Consider the following 17,414-nt stretch of genomic DNA (forward strand, 5'->3'; position numbering starts at 1 on the left):
TCTAAGTTGCCTTCAGGACCAGAAAGTTTACAAAATAGGGAGGCCACACCCGTAACACAGGGGCCTGAATCTCTATCCCAGTATGGAGCCTTAGGAGCTACACTAGGTATTCTCATATCTCAGAAAAAGAAAGGTAGTCAAGGGTTATCTCACCAGATAGAGCAAGAAACAAATGCTTTAAGTTGTTTTTGTCAACAACTTGGTTAAAAGGTTCATTCTCAAGCAGGAGGTCCTAACCGGCTTTTACATATAAAGTTATTTCAAAAATTAAAGCTTCTGTGGTTCTCTCACTACTTAATTTCAAGGATTCTATTTAATCTTGTCTTAAATTCCTTAAAGAAAAAATTTTTAAAGATTTTCTTTATTTATTTGACAGAGAGAGACAGAGCAAGAGAGGGAACACAAGCAGGGGGAGCTGGAGAAGGAGAAGCAGGCTCTCCACTGAGCAGGGAGCCCGCTGCAGGGCTCCATCCCCGGATCTTGGGATCATGACTTGAGCCAAAGGCAGACACCCAACGACTGAGCCACCCAGGCGCCCCTTAAAAATGTTTTAAAAGTTTAATATCACTTTAACCAAAGGAGCATTTTGAAGTAATTGGCAATCCCCAGCTAGATACTTTTGTTCTTTTCACTGAAATATTTGAAAAAGCCAACATAAACTGAAAAATCATTCCTTTCTAATGTACTTAACTTTCTTTCAAAAGCAAAGTAGTTTCCATACCCAATGACAAACAGCAAGAAAAATACCTGAATGGCCCAGTGAGGGGGTACTTGACAGCAATAGAAAATCTTCAGACGTTCCAGTACAGATGTAGTCTTATCTTCAAACTGGTCTGCAAGAGCCTTAAGAGGATATAGCATAATCAGAATCCATATGTGTAATAAACTTTTTAAAAGATTTTATTTATTTATTTGACAGAGAGAGAGCACAAGCATGGAGAGCAGCAGACAGAGGGAGAAGCAGGCTTTCCACTGAGCAGGGAGCCTGATGTGGGGCTTGATCCCAGGACCCCAGGACCATGACCTGAGCCAAAGGCAGATGCTTAACTGACTGGGCCACCCAGGTGCCCCCACAAATCACTTTGATGAGGTGATGAAATGTGTGAATTTTTTCTTAAATTTCTTCAAACATTAGGGGCGCCTGGGTGGCTCAGTGGGTTAAAGCCTCTGCCTTCGGCTCGGGTCGTGATTCCAGGGTCCTGGGATCGAGCCCCGCATCGGGCTCTCTGCTCGGCAGGGAGCCTGCTTCCTCCTCTCTCTCTCTCTGCTTCTCTGCCTACTTGTGATCTCTGTCTGTCAAAATAAATAAATAAAATCTTTAAAAAAAAAAAAAAACTTTAAGATTAACCAACATTAACATGAATGTGTACATTAAAGATTTATCCAGAATATAGTTTTTAAAACTAAGACTTCCTATAATGACTTAACTCAAAGAACTAGGCTTAATTAACTAGGCTTTTTACTTTTTCTATGAAAAACTGTTCTTTAGCCTATTTCACAACCATAATTCACTCTGACAATGGCACTTGCTAATATAAATCAGAGAAAAATTATATGAAGGATTTCATTTAGGACTATCATCTCCGGAATAAAATGAAAGCAAGAGATGGGTTGGTCTGTTTGGTCACAGAGGGCAAGTTTTCTTCCTCTTCAGCAACAGAGCTCGAAGGCAGGACATAAGTTTACACAAGACCATTCTTGAGCTATAGTGGACAGCTACAAGCTGCATGCACTGAAGAGGCCTTCTGCTGTACTGCAATACCTACACTGAATAACTGAATTTCTGGAGCTACATCAGGAAGCAGATCATTAAGACCAAGATGGCAGACTGTGAGAAAAGTTACCAAGGCCAACTGCAACGTCAAAGGCTGGCACCATCCAGCGGTCAAATGATTGGTCATCAGAACAGCTCATATATTCAGCATCAATGTGAATGCAGCCACACTCTGGAGTTTCTAAGCAAATGCATGAACAATAGCCCCGTTACCCTGATCGTCTTCACCTGACTTTTAATTTGTCACTTAGTTTATCGTAAGTATATATATTTTGTCTGACATATACTTAGGACTTCTCTCAACTATGAATTATCATGACCTTTTCTGCATAACGCAATACTCAAATTTTCTTTTTTTGGTGCCAGTTGACTAGTTTTCACAAGGCTTATCTTAGGAGGATGTCATGGTAACGAGAGGTCAGTGTTAATTTTCTGAGGTCATTGCACATAGTGTGGTCATGTAGGAGAAGGTCCTTGTATTTGAGGACGAGAAGCACCGTGTTGGCAACTTACTTTCCAATACTTTAGGATACCAAAAAACAGTTGCAGTACACTTACAACTTTTCTATAAGTTTGATATTGTCTCAAATTTTTATGAATTTGTAAAATTGAAAACCTCAAAAAAAAAGTAAGAGAGACCAAGTCTAACTTCCTCAGAAGAAAGAAACCAACAAGAGTCTAACATTTCCCAGTACAAACCCAAGACAAGGAGATCAGTTTCTAAGCAGGGAAACTGCTCCCAAATTGGAGGTTTTCTATATTTTACTAGGTGGGAGATACATTTGTTAGCCTAAGAATATCCTGTAGAATGAGAGAATATTCATTACATCACTTCTTTGACAATCCAAGATGTTATTCAATCAAGTCCGTCAGAACAAACTGAGACATAACCAGACTCTTAAACCATCTTGGTCAAAATATTTTTAAACTTTCTGGCCTTACTTCAGAGAAACTTAATAGTAAAAAGGTTGCATGCTTCTGCCCAAAGCTGTTTAGTTGTAAGAGGGAGAGAAGAAAAACTTCTGGCTGAATACATATGGTTATAATACATAAATAAAAGGTTCACAGAATTAATTCATCAATCAACAGGGGGGCAAATTTTTCCTTTTATCTGTTTTTTTTTTCTTAAAAAGAAAAAATAACCAATGCTTATTTAATAACAATAATACAAGCCCAAATCAACATCATAACACCTACTTCTATGAAACCCTAATTACATGAAAAATACTTTATTTTCAAACAAAACTCATGTTGCTTGCTGTAGGTACTGCTTCTAGCTAAAACAGGCCAAGTGCTCAACCAAAACTTCCTAATATATTAATGGCCAGATGATCTCAGAGTATCTAAGTATCTCTGATATTCTCAGATACTCCCCCAAATCACAAAGACCACAGGAGAGAGATCAGAAAACCAACACTTACCTGAGCTGGATACCATGAATAAGCCCCTGCACGAGTACAGTCACGCTTCATAGGAATGTGATTAGGCCATAAGTATGTAATGACTATGACAGAATTCTCACCTATTTTCACTCCTGCACAAAATATACTTCTTCCTACTTTAAGTCTGACAGCCACCTAAATAAGATCTACCTATCCATAAAATTAGGAACATTAAATTAATATACAAAAGAAAGGGATGATGGGGTGCTGCTGTGTGCCTATAACCTCTACTGAATTCAAAGGACTCTTTTCTATTTGCTAATTCACTACAAAGACAGGGACGTCTTTACAATACATCACTAGATTTCTCGGAGCAAGATTTTTTTTAGCAACTCATTCCGAAATAATTCCATTATATCTAAACAAACTGGAGTCCTTTGCAGGCATGGTAAATAATTCTACTGTATACAAATAGACTCAAGTGTTTTATAGGAAAAACCAGGCTAGTAAGGATAAATGACCTGGATTCTGTTCTAGGTTTATCTCCAATAAGCAAGTCGTTAAACCACAATGGTACTCATCAGTGAAAGGATCATTGCGCTTCCAATGTTTGATGGGTATAGGCTCTATCAAAAGAGTGTTTTGTTTCATTTCAAGCATTTGAAGAGGTTTGTTGGTTAGCCAGAGGCATCATCAACTGAACACAAGTTTTCTTAGAGGTGAACTAAACACCCAGATAGTTTGGAAGACAATGGTAGGATGGTCAGTATCAGGTGATGGGACTGAAGGAAAGCAGAGTCCCAGGTACTACTGTGTGGATCTATGTGCATGAACACGGACATGAACAGTGCACTCCGTGAGAAACTGGCCCTTTGCGAGCTTTCACATACTCCCAGAAATGTAGATAAATGGTCTCTAATGCAGCAGCCTACCCTTCTACCATTTTCTCTTTCCAGTTTCTAAATTCATGATTTTCATACCTGAAGTTCATAGGCCATCTGGTGAAAAGTTAAAATTGGTATGAGAAGGTGATCTTTAAGGAAAGGTGGCAATGCCAAAAATGGAGAGAGAGACACACAAATATACCCTCAACCAACCATTAAGAATTGGATCATTGAGAACTGAAAGCAAGACAGTATTCTCCAGGAGGGTGATGAGATGTGGATGAATGGTAAAGATTATGAGTAAGGAGTGAGGAATGGTCTAGGGCCCCGTCCAGAGGAGGGGAAGAGCCAAGTCACAGAAAATTCACATATACCTGCTGGGACAGACCAACAATGACTTCATGATGTATACATTTTTAAGATATGACACTATTACCGAGTTTTAAGATTCCCTTTTAATGTATTTTCTCCCCAAATGCCACTTCAAAGCATTTATACTTTGAGTATCCTTTGAGAAGATGTACTTGTGCATATGGATTCCCTAATCTCATGCAAAAACCATTCTCAAACTTTTCAGGAGCCACAGTATCACAGGTCAGGAGATATTTTACAGAATAGGGAACAAAAGAATATGACCACAGAAAGCAATGATGTGTCCCGTCTTCTCACGGCTGTTTTCAATAGGGAAAGAACTTCCACAAAAAGCTAGGGAAGATCAAGCCTACATTTTAAAATTAGCACATGGAGAATGATTTAGTATAGAAGGATAATTCTGAACAAAGTCTGGTATGATTTAGACCTTATTTATGTGTTCATATCTAAAAATATGGCACACTTATCTTCAAAAGAACAGAGCTAGTCCCTAAGGAACGACCCTTTCATGAAGGCTATTCATTCTTGCTAGCGTGATATCAAAGTGTTTATCATCTTTCTGAAGAGCCAAGTAGAAATTAGCCGATAATCTAAAAGGTACGATTGATTGATCATATGCCAAATCACCTTGCTTTGTTGTACAATCTCTGTGCATGTGTGTGTATGTGTATGTATGTGTATAAAGGAGGGTTGGATTTATTATAAAAATATGCACTTAATCAAATATATCTAACAGTTGGGCTGAATAGCTTCCTCTGACAGGAGTCTGCAGTCATTCAGCTATGATTTACAAACCCCCGATTCCAAGAAAGTTGCCAATAAGATCAAGGGGAATGAGAATTAGACCTATTACAAACAGTACGTATCGACAACACCATTAACCTATTGTTACACCAACTGTACCTCAGGTGTAGGAAACTGCAGCTCAGAGAAATAAAAATGACTTGCCCAAAGTCATAATGCTATGAAAAAAATAGCCCGCCTAATTCCAAAGACCAAGTTAACAGCTTTGTTAAAACCTTACCTTCTAACTAAGCATAAAATTATCAAAGCCGTGAGAACAAAAAGCACCTTCTCAGTGGTAAAATGTTCAGAACTCCAGAACTGGTTTTCTTCCCCCACAACTTAAATCCCATAAAACAGGAGTCAAGGTATGGCCTGGTCGAGAACTTCACTTACTGCTTCCTGTTCTAGACACAGAAAAGAAGTTAGTGGGTGGGCTGGTAGAATCTGGGTCTACTAATGGGGGCTGGGAGAACCTAGATGTCTTCTTCTATGATTCCAGAACAAGTAGATGAACATAAAAAGGCAGTTCTGAAGGAAGCCCAGATAGCCACCTGGGAGCACTCCCCGTAGTCAGACCTTACGTCAGCAGTTCTTAAACTATTCGGTTTCAGGATGACTTTAAACGCTTAGAAATTATGTGGGACTCCAAAGAGCTTTTGTTTATGTGAGCTATAATCTATCAATACTTACCATATTAGAAATTAAAACTGAGAAATAGTTCAATATTTATTAGTTCATTTTAAAATAAAATAATAGATGCATTGTATCAACATAAATACGATGTTTTTAGGAAAAACAACTTTTTCAAGTCTTGAAAAAAATTGGCAATGTCTGACATTTTTGGACATCTCTTTAATGTCTCACATTTTAATAGATGACATCTGGATTCTCATACATGCTCCTATAATCATTCTGTGGCAATATGATATTTTGACTGAAGTCTAGGAAGAAAATGTGGCCTCATACGGCTATGTGGTTGGAACAGGGAAGAGTATGTTAACAGCTTTTTCAGTTAATTGTAGACACGATTCTTTGATACTACACCAAAATTCAAAATGTGGAGACTTTTACCACTACTGCAATGTGGAATTTTAAATCCTATCAATGAGGGGCGCCTGGGTGGCTCTTTAGGTTAAAGCCTCTGCCTTCGGCTCAGGTCATGATTCCAGGGTGCTGGCATTGAGCCCCACATGGGGTTCTCTGCTCAGCAGGGAGCCTGCTTCCTCCTCTCTCTCTCTCTCTCTGCCTGCCTCTCTGCCTACTTGTGGTCTCTGTCTGTCAAAGAAATAAATTAAAAAATCTCTAATAAATAAATAAATAAATAAATAAATAAATCCTATCAATGAACTTTTCTTTGTTACAGTAAAACCCACTGGTAAAAAAGAAACAAACAAAAAACCACTCCCTCGTCTACCTTGAACCTCCAATGGATCTTTTACAGATGCTTGATTTTTTAACATCCTGTATTAGTCATCTGGAAAATACACAGATCTTCCACATGCTGACATACTTCATATAATATTTAAAAATTATATGCCTTAATATCACCAACAATCTCAGGGGAAAACTCTTAACCAAATACCTAAAGTACTGGGAAACTGTCAAGTTTCATCGTTGCAGATACAAGTTTCCCAAAACTCATTTGTTTTTCCTTAAAAGCTCAAGATTTTATCATTGGTAACAAATTACGGTCACTTATTCTCCTTGAAGTGATGAGCTCACTTCATGGTTTGTTTTTCTGAGAAAATTTCTGCCAAATACCCAAGTTTGAATTCCCTACGCGTGTCAGTCGTTCTTTCAAGAAAAGAGAATGTTCTAAGAGCCAAGCAGGCAGCTCAGCTGTTTCCTAAGACAGCCACAGTACTTCAGCATGAGGCCCAAGTGTTGTTTTTTTTTTTTTTTTTTTTTTACAGATTTTATTTCTTTGACAGACAGAGATCACAAGTAGGCAGAAAGGCAGGAAGAGAGAGAGGAAGGGAAGCAGGCTCCCTGCCGAGCAGAGAGCCCGATGCGGGGCTCGATCCCAGGACCCTGGGACCATGACCTGAGCTGAAGGCAGAGGCTTTAACCCACTGAACCACCCAGGCGCCCTGTGGCCCAAGTGTTTTCTAAGTGCTTCCCACTTCACCACATAGAATATTAGGAAAGATACAGTGTCAAGGGTAAAGACTTAATAACATAATATTCACTGCTTTGTCAAAGGCATCCATAAAGACTAAATTTTTTTTTTTTTTTTTGGAAACTGACTGCGTGGCGGTGAAGCATACGATGACTCCCAGTATGGTTTGGAGCTCCCACCTTGATTCAGGTGAAGGGGCCAGAAGTCTGACGCCCCCCACCCCGACACACACTGCTTCTGCTGATTCAGCATGCACAGACTGTTAAGGTAAATAATATCCCTGTATTACTAGGGAGATGATTTTGACCTGCGGGTATTCTGAAATGGTCTGGGGACCCCTAGGGTTCTACAAATCACCCTTTGAAAACTGCTGACTTAGAATTAGCAATGCGCTGTCTTGAATGCTATCCACACATTTGCCCACCTCCAATTTTCTCCCCAAACTTCCCCTTGCTTAGTGTTTAAAGAAATACTTAATGGCGGGGTGGGGGTGGGAGGGCAAGGGGACAGGAAGAGAGAGAATCTCAAGCAGGCTCCACGCCCAGCACGGAGCCAACCCTGAGATCATGATCTGAGCCAAAATCACGAGTCTGATGCTTCACCAGCTGAGCCACCCAGGAGCCCCAGGAAATACTTAGAAGTTCTTTTTCATCATCTTTAAAAAATTAGGAAATGAGAACACAAGTCAGCCTGTTTATAATCTACAAGGATTGTGAGAGTGCAAAGGATAACATATTTGTAATTAAAACCTAAGTGGAAGTTTTAAACTCCAACTATCACCTTGTCTAAGAAAGCTAAAGTAGTTAAGTTGAATGATAATTACACCCTACCTTCTTCAGTAGGTGTCAGGGCTAAGCTCCTGTTCCTCAGAGCTCAATGTCCATTGGCCCCAGACTCTGACAATAACACTCTCATCTAAGGTTCCTTCTGGTACATGGTCTCCTGTTAAATCACAACGCTGGCCTCCAGACCTTGTAAATGGCCTTTTAGCGCTGCTCTCTAAGCACTGGGATGTGAGACAGAAAAACGTCTGGAGCTACGAAAGACGAAGAGCCGACCTCTGCCCAAGGCAGTCTGTCTCAGAAGCGCCCATAATCGCCAACCCCAAATCCCTGAGGGCTGGGCTGCAGACCTGTATTTTAACAAGCACCTCAGAAGCGGTTCACATGCCCGGGCAATTTGGGAAATGTTGCATAAGGCTGTTAGGATGTGCACAGGGTATTCTCCGAGGGAAAACTGATGTGTCTGTTGAGTCAACCCAGTCCGACTCCGTCTACACAACTTAAACGTGTCCCTGCCTGGAATCGAACCAGAGTTATGGTTTAGTGTCGCCTTTGGGAGCTGGCGTCCTTTCTTCCATCCCTTTACTCAAGTTCCTTTGCTTTTACCTGTTTTTTACATTTCCATAACTGTCTAGGGTTTTTAATCTCTGTTTTTACTGTTAGAAATAAAGTTCATTTTATGCATATATCACTTGTCCCCTTCTTCATTCCACTTATCTATAAACTAACCAGTGCCTATTTTGTACAAAACAATTACGATGCAACCCATATCCTGGTTTTAGCCTCTCAGCCCTCATGGCAGCAGCCCCTTTGCTCGGCCTTGGCAAAAGCCCCTTCTCGCCCGTCTGTGTGTTCTCCTCTGTCCCGGCACCTCATCCGAGAGTGAGCATTCCATTTCCTTCCCCATCCACCTAAACTGCTGGCCTTGAGAGGGAGAATTCTGCAATCCAAGCCTTTCTCACAAAAGCCTGTATTCACTGCTTCCTGCCTGTGTTCATGCAATTCCTTTCCTCTAGATGATGCCAGGTCTTATACTGATCTTTTGTCTTTTTTACGCCAGTTCTCAGAGCTCCTTGGAACACTGTAGCATGATGGATTAACTTGGAAAGCACGGATTTCAAAATCCAAGGGAGACCTGGTTTGAATTCTAGCCCAGCTACAAGACCTTAGGTAAGTCACTTAAAATCTCTGTCCTTCATTTCTCTCACTAGTAAGCATATACATAATGCCTACATGCTAGGATTATTTGGCACCCAGCAGATAAGCAGTCAGTAAATAGTCGTAACTATGCACAATTCTAAATAAACAGTAGTTAGCCGTAATCATTCCAACATATAAAAGCACAGTAACAGTCACACAAGCAAATCCTAGTACAGTTTTCAGTAACTCTCAAATGCTGCAAATGGTGACTAACGCAGGTGAAGTACAGAGCTAGAATGGACATGTTGTCAACTTTTGGCTTTTTAAAAAACTCAAAGGCACGTCTCAGTATATTAAAGGTGAAGCACTGTAATTACCCCAAAGTTTTTCAATTTTCCAGATTGTAATGACGGCTTTTAGTGAGTCATATGAAGGATCATACTGCTATTATCATATGATAATACCAGTCAAGATTTATTGAGGGTTTACTATGTACCAGGCACTATTCCAAGTGTTTCACAAACATTAACTCTTCTAATCGCTCCACGTGTGTGTGCGGCAGGCACTACTTACTGCTCTCTTCGTTCCACAGACAGGAGGAGTGAAGCACAAGAGGCTAGGGGCCTTAACCTTGGGTATGTTATGTGATCTCTCTTTCCCCCTTGGATTGTGAGGTCTGTGGACAATGGAAGCTGGTACTTTTCAGAAAACAGACCTTCTGATACTGAAGCAGGCAGAGAAAAACAGAGATGGGAGGATGCAGGCAAAGAAAAGACAGAAAAAGACCTGATGATCTGTTTGAGCCCCTGAATCCAGCTGGCACTGAGAATGGCATACCCCAACACTTCCCAGCAATAATGGCCAGGACATTTCCTTTCTTCCAGTCAGTCTGAAAGGGGTTTCTGTCCCTCCAATGAAAAGATTCTTACTGAAACCTGTTCTTAAATTTTACTGAAGTAGAAGGGTAAAGGGTTTGAAAGACTCTAAACTTCAATCTGTCCTTCACAAACACCTTTAGGAGAAGGATGTTCAAAATAAGTATAAAAATCAAATGCAATTTCTCAAAGTTTAAAGCCATACCCACTCATTAGGCAAGCCCAGTATAGCCACCGTCAGCGGGAATTATTAGACTGCGTGTCCCACAAGGGCACATACTCTCCCACTCACACAAATAGTTGCACATCAAGGTCAATACTAAGCCCACCAAGTACAATGCATGAGGATGTGCTTTTATGAAGCGCGCTCTCTCTCCCTCTCTCTCTCTCTCCCCCTCCCTCCCTCTTTATCTCTGTCTCTCTATATATAAATAACAGAGCACACACATATCCCAAGATGCTAAAATATGAGAGAGAAGTCTTTAATGCAGAAAAAATGACTAGTCTGTGATACAAAGAAAAAGCTTCGGTTTTGGGGGATGTTGAGAAATACAGAGTGAACATATTTCTAGTTAATTAAGTAAATTCGTGGACTCTAGTGCTCTTATCACTTCTAACGACCTCAAAAAGTAGTGATTTATCCACATAATTCATCAATTTTTAGGAAACCCTGTAGGGAAAAACTAATATTCCTTTATCTCTTTTCCCTCCTCTTAAAAAAATACAGCCAACCAAACTGTGAATTACTACCTTCTGGGAATGCTACGTTAACCTCTGTGATCACAGAGATCGCTCTGTTCCTGTTAGCTCTGGCACTGGGCTGAAGGTCTGGCCTGGAATGATATTAGAAAGGCTGGTCTCTACAGCTCGTGGATTACTCAAGTGCCAGATAAAAATGTAATCTTTAATTTAGCCAATCCCCAAATAGTCCTGCTAATAAGTAGCTAATTCAAACATGATTTTTTTTTTCTCCAAATTCAACATTCAGCAAACATCCACTGAATGCCTATTCTAAGAATATAAAAATAAATGAGAGAATTTGACCCCTCAAGAAGCTCACATTCTGGATGTAAAGATAGAAAGGTTTCCAAACAAAGTATAATACCATTTAGTAAGTGCTAAAATATAGTTTTGGAAACACAGTCTGGGGCACCTGTGTGGCTCAGTCAGTTAAGGGTCTGCCTTTGGTGCAGATCATGATCTCAGGGTCCTGGGATGGAGCTTCACATCAGGCTCCCTGCTCAGTGGAGAGTCAGCTTCTCCCTCTGCAGCTCTCCCTGCTTGTTCTCTCTCTCTGTCAAATAAATAAATAAAATCTTAAAAAGATAGAAGGAAAAAAAAAACACAGTCCCAGAGATAAACCACATAAGTGTGGTCAGTTGATTTTGATTTTTCAACAAAAGGACCAACCAGGTGGTGAGGAGAAAAAGTACGGAGAGTTACAACGGTCTTGGTGAGAAATGATGAAGATATTAAAGTGGTATAATTCTCTTACTAGTTATGGGATAAAACAACTTCAGAAATCCTTTCTCACAAAACTCAGAATGAAGCTAAGATGGGTCAGAAGTCTGGGTCTGCTGGGGGACACCTTCCCTTCACGATCATTATTTGGCTGAAGGATGGGAGGTCCCAGGGAGGCATAAAATATCTCTCATCCCTGTGTTAATGCCAAGGGGAGTTTCTGGCACTGGATACCATGGGATGCCATCCTATAAAGCTGGACAGCTTGCTGGGAAACTGGGGAGTACTAGGGAGCTCTTACCTGCATCTGAGAACATGCCTCCAGCAAAGTATAACTAAACATTATAACCTACATTTGGGTCCCTCGTCTTCTTTCTTGCAGTCATAGCCCCACCTCTTTAAGAGAACCACGCACTTACATAACTATTCTAAAATAGAGGGGTGCGGGTGGCTCAGTCAGTTGAGTGGCCGGTTCTTGATTTTGGCCCAGGTTCTGATTTCAGGGTCCAGAGATGGAGCCCTGGGTCAGGTTGCTCGCTCAGCAGGGAGTCTGCTTGAAGAGTCTCTCTCCCTCTCCCTCTGCCCCTTTCCCTGCTCACACACATGCATGCTCTCCCTCTCTCACTCTAAAATAAACAAACTTTGGGCGCCTGGGTGGCTCAGTGGGTTAAGCCTCTGCCTTCGGCTCAGGTCATGGTCTCGCGGTCCTGGGATCGAGCCCCACATCGGGCTCTCTGCTCAGCAGGGAGTCTGCTTCCCCCTCTCTCTCTGCCTGCCTCTCTGCCTACTTGTGATGTGTCTGTCAAATAAATAAATAAAATCTTTAAAAAATAAATAAATAAAATAAAATAAACAATTAAAAAAAAAATAAAGTTGAAATGATCCACATAAGCTGGCTCTCTACCCCAAACTCCTGCCCTCCTGCCAAGTGCTCTTGATGACTACAGGCAGAGGGCAATTCTACTGTGAGGCCTTGACCCAGGGTCTGGCTTTGGTCTTAGCAGCAGAAAGGGAGGCCTTGTGTTAACATATTTGATTCAGAACTAATTCTGCATATTATCAACCTCATACACATTTTCTGAACTGTTAGATCTTTTTTCTGACCCTGCCATCCCGTCCTCGAAACACCTGAACCTTGCTCTTAACGAACAGGTGTCTCTATGAAGCACTTTAAGCCTTTTGTATCTGTTGCGGTCTCCCTAAGTTCAATGGCCCAAGAAAACCTCACAGATTGTTTAGTTCACCTGTTGGGTTGTCACTCTGATGAAAGTGACCCAGTATTCTAGGCTATGACTTCTGTGACTTACTACCACTGGCTGATGCTTCAGACAATGACTGAGAGAAGGTCTTCCTCACAGAGTGTCTACATCTCTTGTTACTGGCTCTTCACTTGGGATCTTGGTGGGGCTACCAGCTCCTCTGGATACCTTCTCTGGCCCCTAAGCCAAAGTACACTGCTTGCTCACACCATCTAGGAGAGGCTGTCCAGATCTTACATGTCTTGTTGGAGGAAAGCCATCAGGGAATAAAGCAACAGGATATACGGAGCCTATCTGAAAAGAGAAGCATCTCTGTTACATCAGTTAACTCAGATCCAGAGTTTAAGGCCCTAGGGGAAGGTGTAGAAGGAAGATTCTTGGCAACCCTAATGAAGTCTGCCAGTTAGACACACCCTGGCCAGGTGTGCAGTATGTAGTCAGCCCTTCCATTCCAGGGAAAGGTCTCTTAGACAAAGAAACCCATAAAACCACAGACAGAGCTCACATTAACCACTAGTACAATGAACACTGGTGATCATCAGGAAGTTAAGAAAAAGCAAGACTAAGAAAAGAAGGGCCAAGATGAACATATAAGATAATTTACTATTGAGGACAGAGAATTCATGGAAAAGAGAGAATTTTTAAAATTCTAATTAACAATGTGCAAAGAAACTAAATGAGGTATCACATCAATAAAACAATAAAAGGGTATCAGAAAGAACAATCAGAAAAATACAGGGGCACCTGGGTGGCTCAGTGGGTTAAGCCTCTGCCTTCAGCTCAGGTCATCGTCTCAGGGTCCTAGGATCGAGCTCAACAGAGAGCCTGCTTCCCCCTCTCTCTCTGCCTGCCTCTCTGCCTACTAGTGCTCTCTGTCTCAAATAAATAAATAAAAATCTTTAAAAAAGAAAAATACAGAATTCTGAAAATTAAAAATTGTCAAGTATTATTTTTAATGAAATAAAGGGAATTAAGAGTAGACTAATCTTGATGAGCACTGAGAAAAAAATGCATAGAATTATTGACTCACTATATTATACACCTGAAAATAACTGTTAAAAAAAAAAGGAGAGAGAAAGAAAGAAAAAAAGTTATCAAAATAAAAAATTACAAGGATAAGCTCAATAATATTAGGAATTAAGCTAATAACCAAAACTAGTGATATAGAAAAAAAGGTCAAAGAAATCTCCCATGACATCTAGCAAAATACAAAGAAAAAGCACACAAAAAGTTAAGAGTCATACAAGGTAAATTCAGTAGGTCTTACAGAAGTTTACTAGAATTCCTACTGCAGAACCGGACTATAGAAGAAGGCTTTAAAAAAATGGAGAAGTATAATTAAAGAAATAAATGGAAGAAAATACCCTTGAACTACAGAGACATGACTGATCACATTTAAAGAATCACTGCGTACTCCAAGAGAATAATAATAGTTATGACATTTGTTAAGCACCTCCTTCCTCAGAGACATTGTTCTAAATATTAACTCATAAAATCCTCATAGTAAGTATATTTATCTTATTATACACATGAAGAAACTGAGGCACCAAGAGATTAGGTAACTTGTGTAAGACAGAAGCACCTTGTACATGGTAGAGATGGGATCTGAAACCACATGGTACAACTCCAGAACCCATGCTCACATTCAAACATCCGTAATCCCAAGCATGGAGAGAAAATTCTAAAAGTGTTCTAAAAGACAAGAAAAATATCACTTAAAATGAACAATAATGGGGTTCCTGGGTGGCTCATTTGGTTAGGCATCTCAAACTATTTCAGTTCAGGTCATGATCTCAGGGTTGTGGGATCAAGCCCCATGTTGGGCTCTTTACTCAGTGGGGAATCTGCTTGAGATTCTCTCTCTCCCTCTACCCCTCCCCCTGCTTGTACTCTCTCTCTCTCAAAAATATATAAATAAATCTTTTTTAAAATGTAATGGTAATCAAACTGCCACTTATCAGTAAACTGGGATGCTGGACAATATTAAAGAAATGATCTCATTTACAGTCCCACGGAAAGATGATTTTGAAATTAGAATTTGATACCCAACCCAACTAATAAATTCTGCTGGAAAAATACATTCACAAAGACTCAAATTTTACCACCCATGTCCTTCAGATAAAAGTTACACAGGAGGGACGCCTGGGTGGCTCAGTTGGTTGGACGACTGCCTTTGGCTCAGGTCATGGTCCCGGAGTCCTGGGATCGAGTCCCACATCGGGCTCCCACCTCCACGGGGAGTCTGCTTCTCTCTCTGACCTTCTCCTTGCTCACGCTCTCTCTCAAATAAAATAAAAATCTTTAAAAAAAAAAGAAAGAAAGAAAGAAAGAAAGTTACACAGGAAGTAACACAAAAAGACAAGAAAAACAAGGAATGTAACAACAAAGATCAAAGAAACAGTGGTAGCTATGACCTAGAAGGAGTTTAAAAAAAAAAAAAAAAGTGAAAAGGAACAAATGGAGAATCCCCCAGACCCTGATTGCTGTGACAGCCTTTGTCAAGTAGCAAAAGTTCAGAGACAAAGCATATGATTTTTTTCTCTATAGGTACAATCACAGTATTTGATTATATAATTAAAAGTCATATAATCATAATTATACTATAAAACTGATTTAAAATTTTAAAAATCAACATATGGCTAAAAACAGATGACATAAATTACAGAATAAAATGTAGAGTAACAATCCCTAACCATCGCAAAAAAAAGTCATAAAAATGGAAGAGGGGATAAGAGATGTACTGACTTATCCATAATTCACAATGTGGAGGCAACAGACTCTATCTAAAATTGATAAATTAAGGGGCACCTGGATGAGTCAGTTGGTTAAGTATCCGACTCTCAGTTTCAGCCCAGGTTGTGATCTCAAGGTCATGAGATCCAGCCCCACATCAGGCTCTACACTCAGAGTGGAATCTGCTTAAGATTTTCTCTCCCTCTCCCTCTGCTACTGCCCCCCCCCGCTCCTCCTAATAAATAAATCTTTAAAAGAAAGTTGAAAAATCAAGAAAAAGAGTATAAGCATTTAAAGAAGTATAATAGTAACATAAATATTTAAAGTTATAATGGAAATTACTAGAACAACAAAAAAGAAACTGCTAAAAAGTGAACTGGGAATTGGAGGAGAATGTACATCTTCCATCTGAGATCCTTCCGAGTAGACTTTTTTTTACTACGTGTAGTATGAAAGCTTCTAACATGCAGTTTAAAAATCAAAATACATCAATTAAAGGGCTCCTTCAAAAAGAGGGGCTAGGTTCAATAAATCACAGTGCCTCCATTTAACAGAGTGACATAGGGCTGCTGGAATGAGTGAGCTAACGCCACAGGTACTGGCACACAGAGCTGATCAGGTTATTCCTCAAGAGGCAAAAAGGTATGAAGTACTATCGACTGCACGATCTGACTGAGGTTTAAGCGTACCGTTTTATTTATGCAGAGAAATAAGTCTAGAAGGTTACCGATTGAGACTGGAAGGTAAGCAAGGTGGGGGGAAAACACAGGTTTTCACTTCTGCTTCTCCGTTGCTTATGCTTTTTATAATTAGCAGGTATTACTTCTATAATTAAGAGCAATTAAAAACAGTGATATGGGTTAAAAAAAACAAAACATACTTTGCCACTACTAACCACGGACTTGGTCCAGGTGTTACATATAATGTCAGCAGTGCAGTTTCCCCTCAGTGCAAAAAATAATGTGAAGGACCCCTTTATGAAATTATTCAAAAACAAGTACGAGGCTCACTGTATAAATCCTGACATTATCAGTTTTTCCCTAATTAAGGTTTTTGTTATGACATGCCTTTAATCATCACTAGAAATTAAACAGCCATGTAAAGAAAGGGCTATTGCTTGCTTGCTTGCTTTTTTTTTTTTTTAATTTATTACTTTAGAGATTGAGGACGAGAGAGAATCTCTCGACTGATGTACTGACTTATCCATAATCGCGAGATCACGACCTGAGCTGAAACCAGGAGTGGGATGCTTCTCCAACTGAGCCACCCAGGCTCCCCAGGACTATCAGCTTTTTTTTTTTTTTTTTTAATTTATTCACTTGACAGAGAGAGATCACAAGTAAGCAGAGAGGCAGGCAGAGAGAGAGAGGAGGAAGCAGGCTCCCCACCGAGTAGAAAACCCGATGCGGGGCTCGATCCCAGGACCGCGAGACCATGACCTGAGCCGAAGGCAGGGGCTTTAACCCACTGAGCCACCAGGCACCCCGGACTATCAGCTTTTAAAAGAGAAGTGTTTTAGCCTATACGGGAACGATACTCTCTACAACAGCAACCAATCATCCGTTCTGGACCCTTCTCCCTCCAGAATCAAACATGATGGAAAACATCTATTCCATCAAAGCATGGATACAACTCTAGTATTAAGAACAGATGTTCTTGGAAAACTAAAATTCATTTAAAAAATGTTAAAAATCAATTAATTACTACAGTAAAAAAAAAAAAAAGTCAAATGCAGTATAAGAGTCTCTAGTGACAGAAAACTGCTATAATCTCCAATTCCCAGTTCAATGCATTGTCCTCCCAGAAATTCAAAGGTGAAGGAAAAGATCCTTGTTGGAAAACCATCT

At 40.2% G+C, this 17,414-nt stretch overlaps 1 protein-coding gene across 1 annotated transcript in view; it reads right to left on the bottom strand.

Annotated features, from left to right (window-relative positions):
- The window catches only part of TTC27 (tetratricopeptide repeat domain 27), a 169,858-nt gene that overhangs the window by 79,532 nt on the left and 72,912 nt on the right, over positions 1–17,414 (bottom strand). Inside the window, exon 11 of the mRNA XM_032881906.1 lies at positions 748–843. Within this exon, the coding sequence (XP_032737797.1) occupies positions 748–843 (96 nt within the window). The remainder of the gene's footprint in view (positions 1–747; positions 844–17,414) is intronic.

The sequence above is a fragment of the Lontra canadensis genome, unplaced genomic scaffold, assembly GCF_010015895.1.
Source record: "Lontra canadensis isolate GAN:19392208 unplaced genomic scaffold, GSC_riverotter_1.0 scaffold78, whole genome shotgun sequence".
Classification (NCBI taxonomy): domain Eukaryota; kingdom Metazoa; phylum Chordata; class Mammalia; order Carnivora; family Mustelidae; genus Lontra; species Lontra canadensis.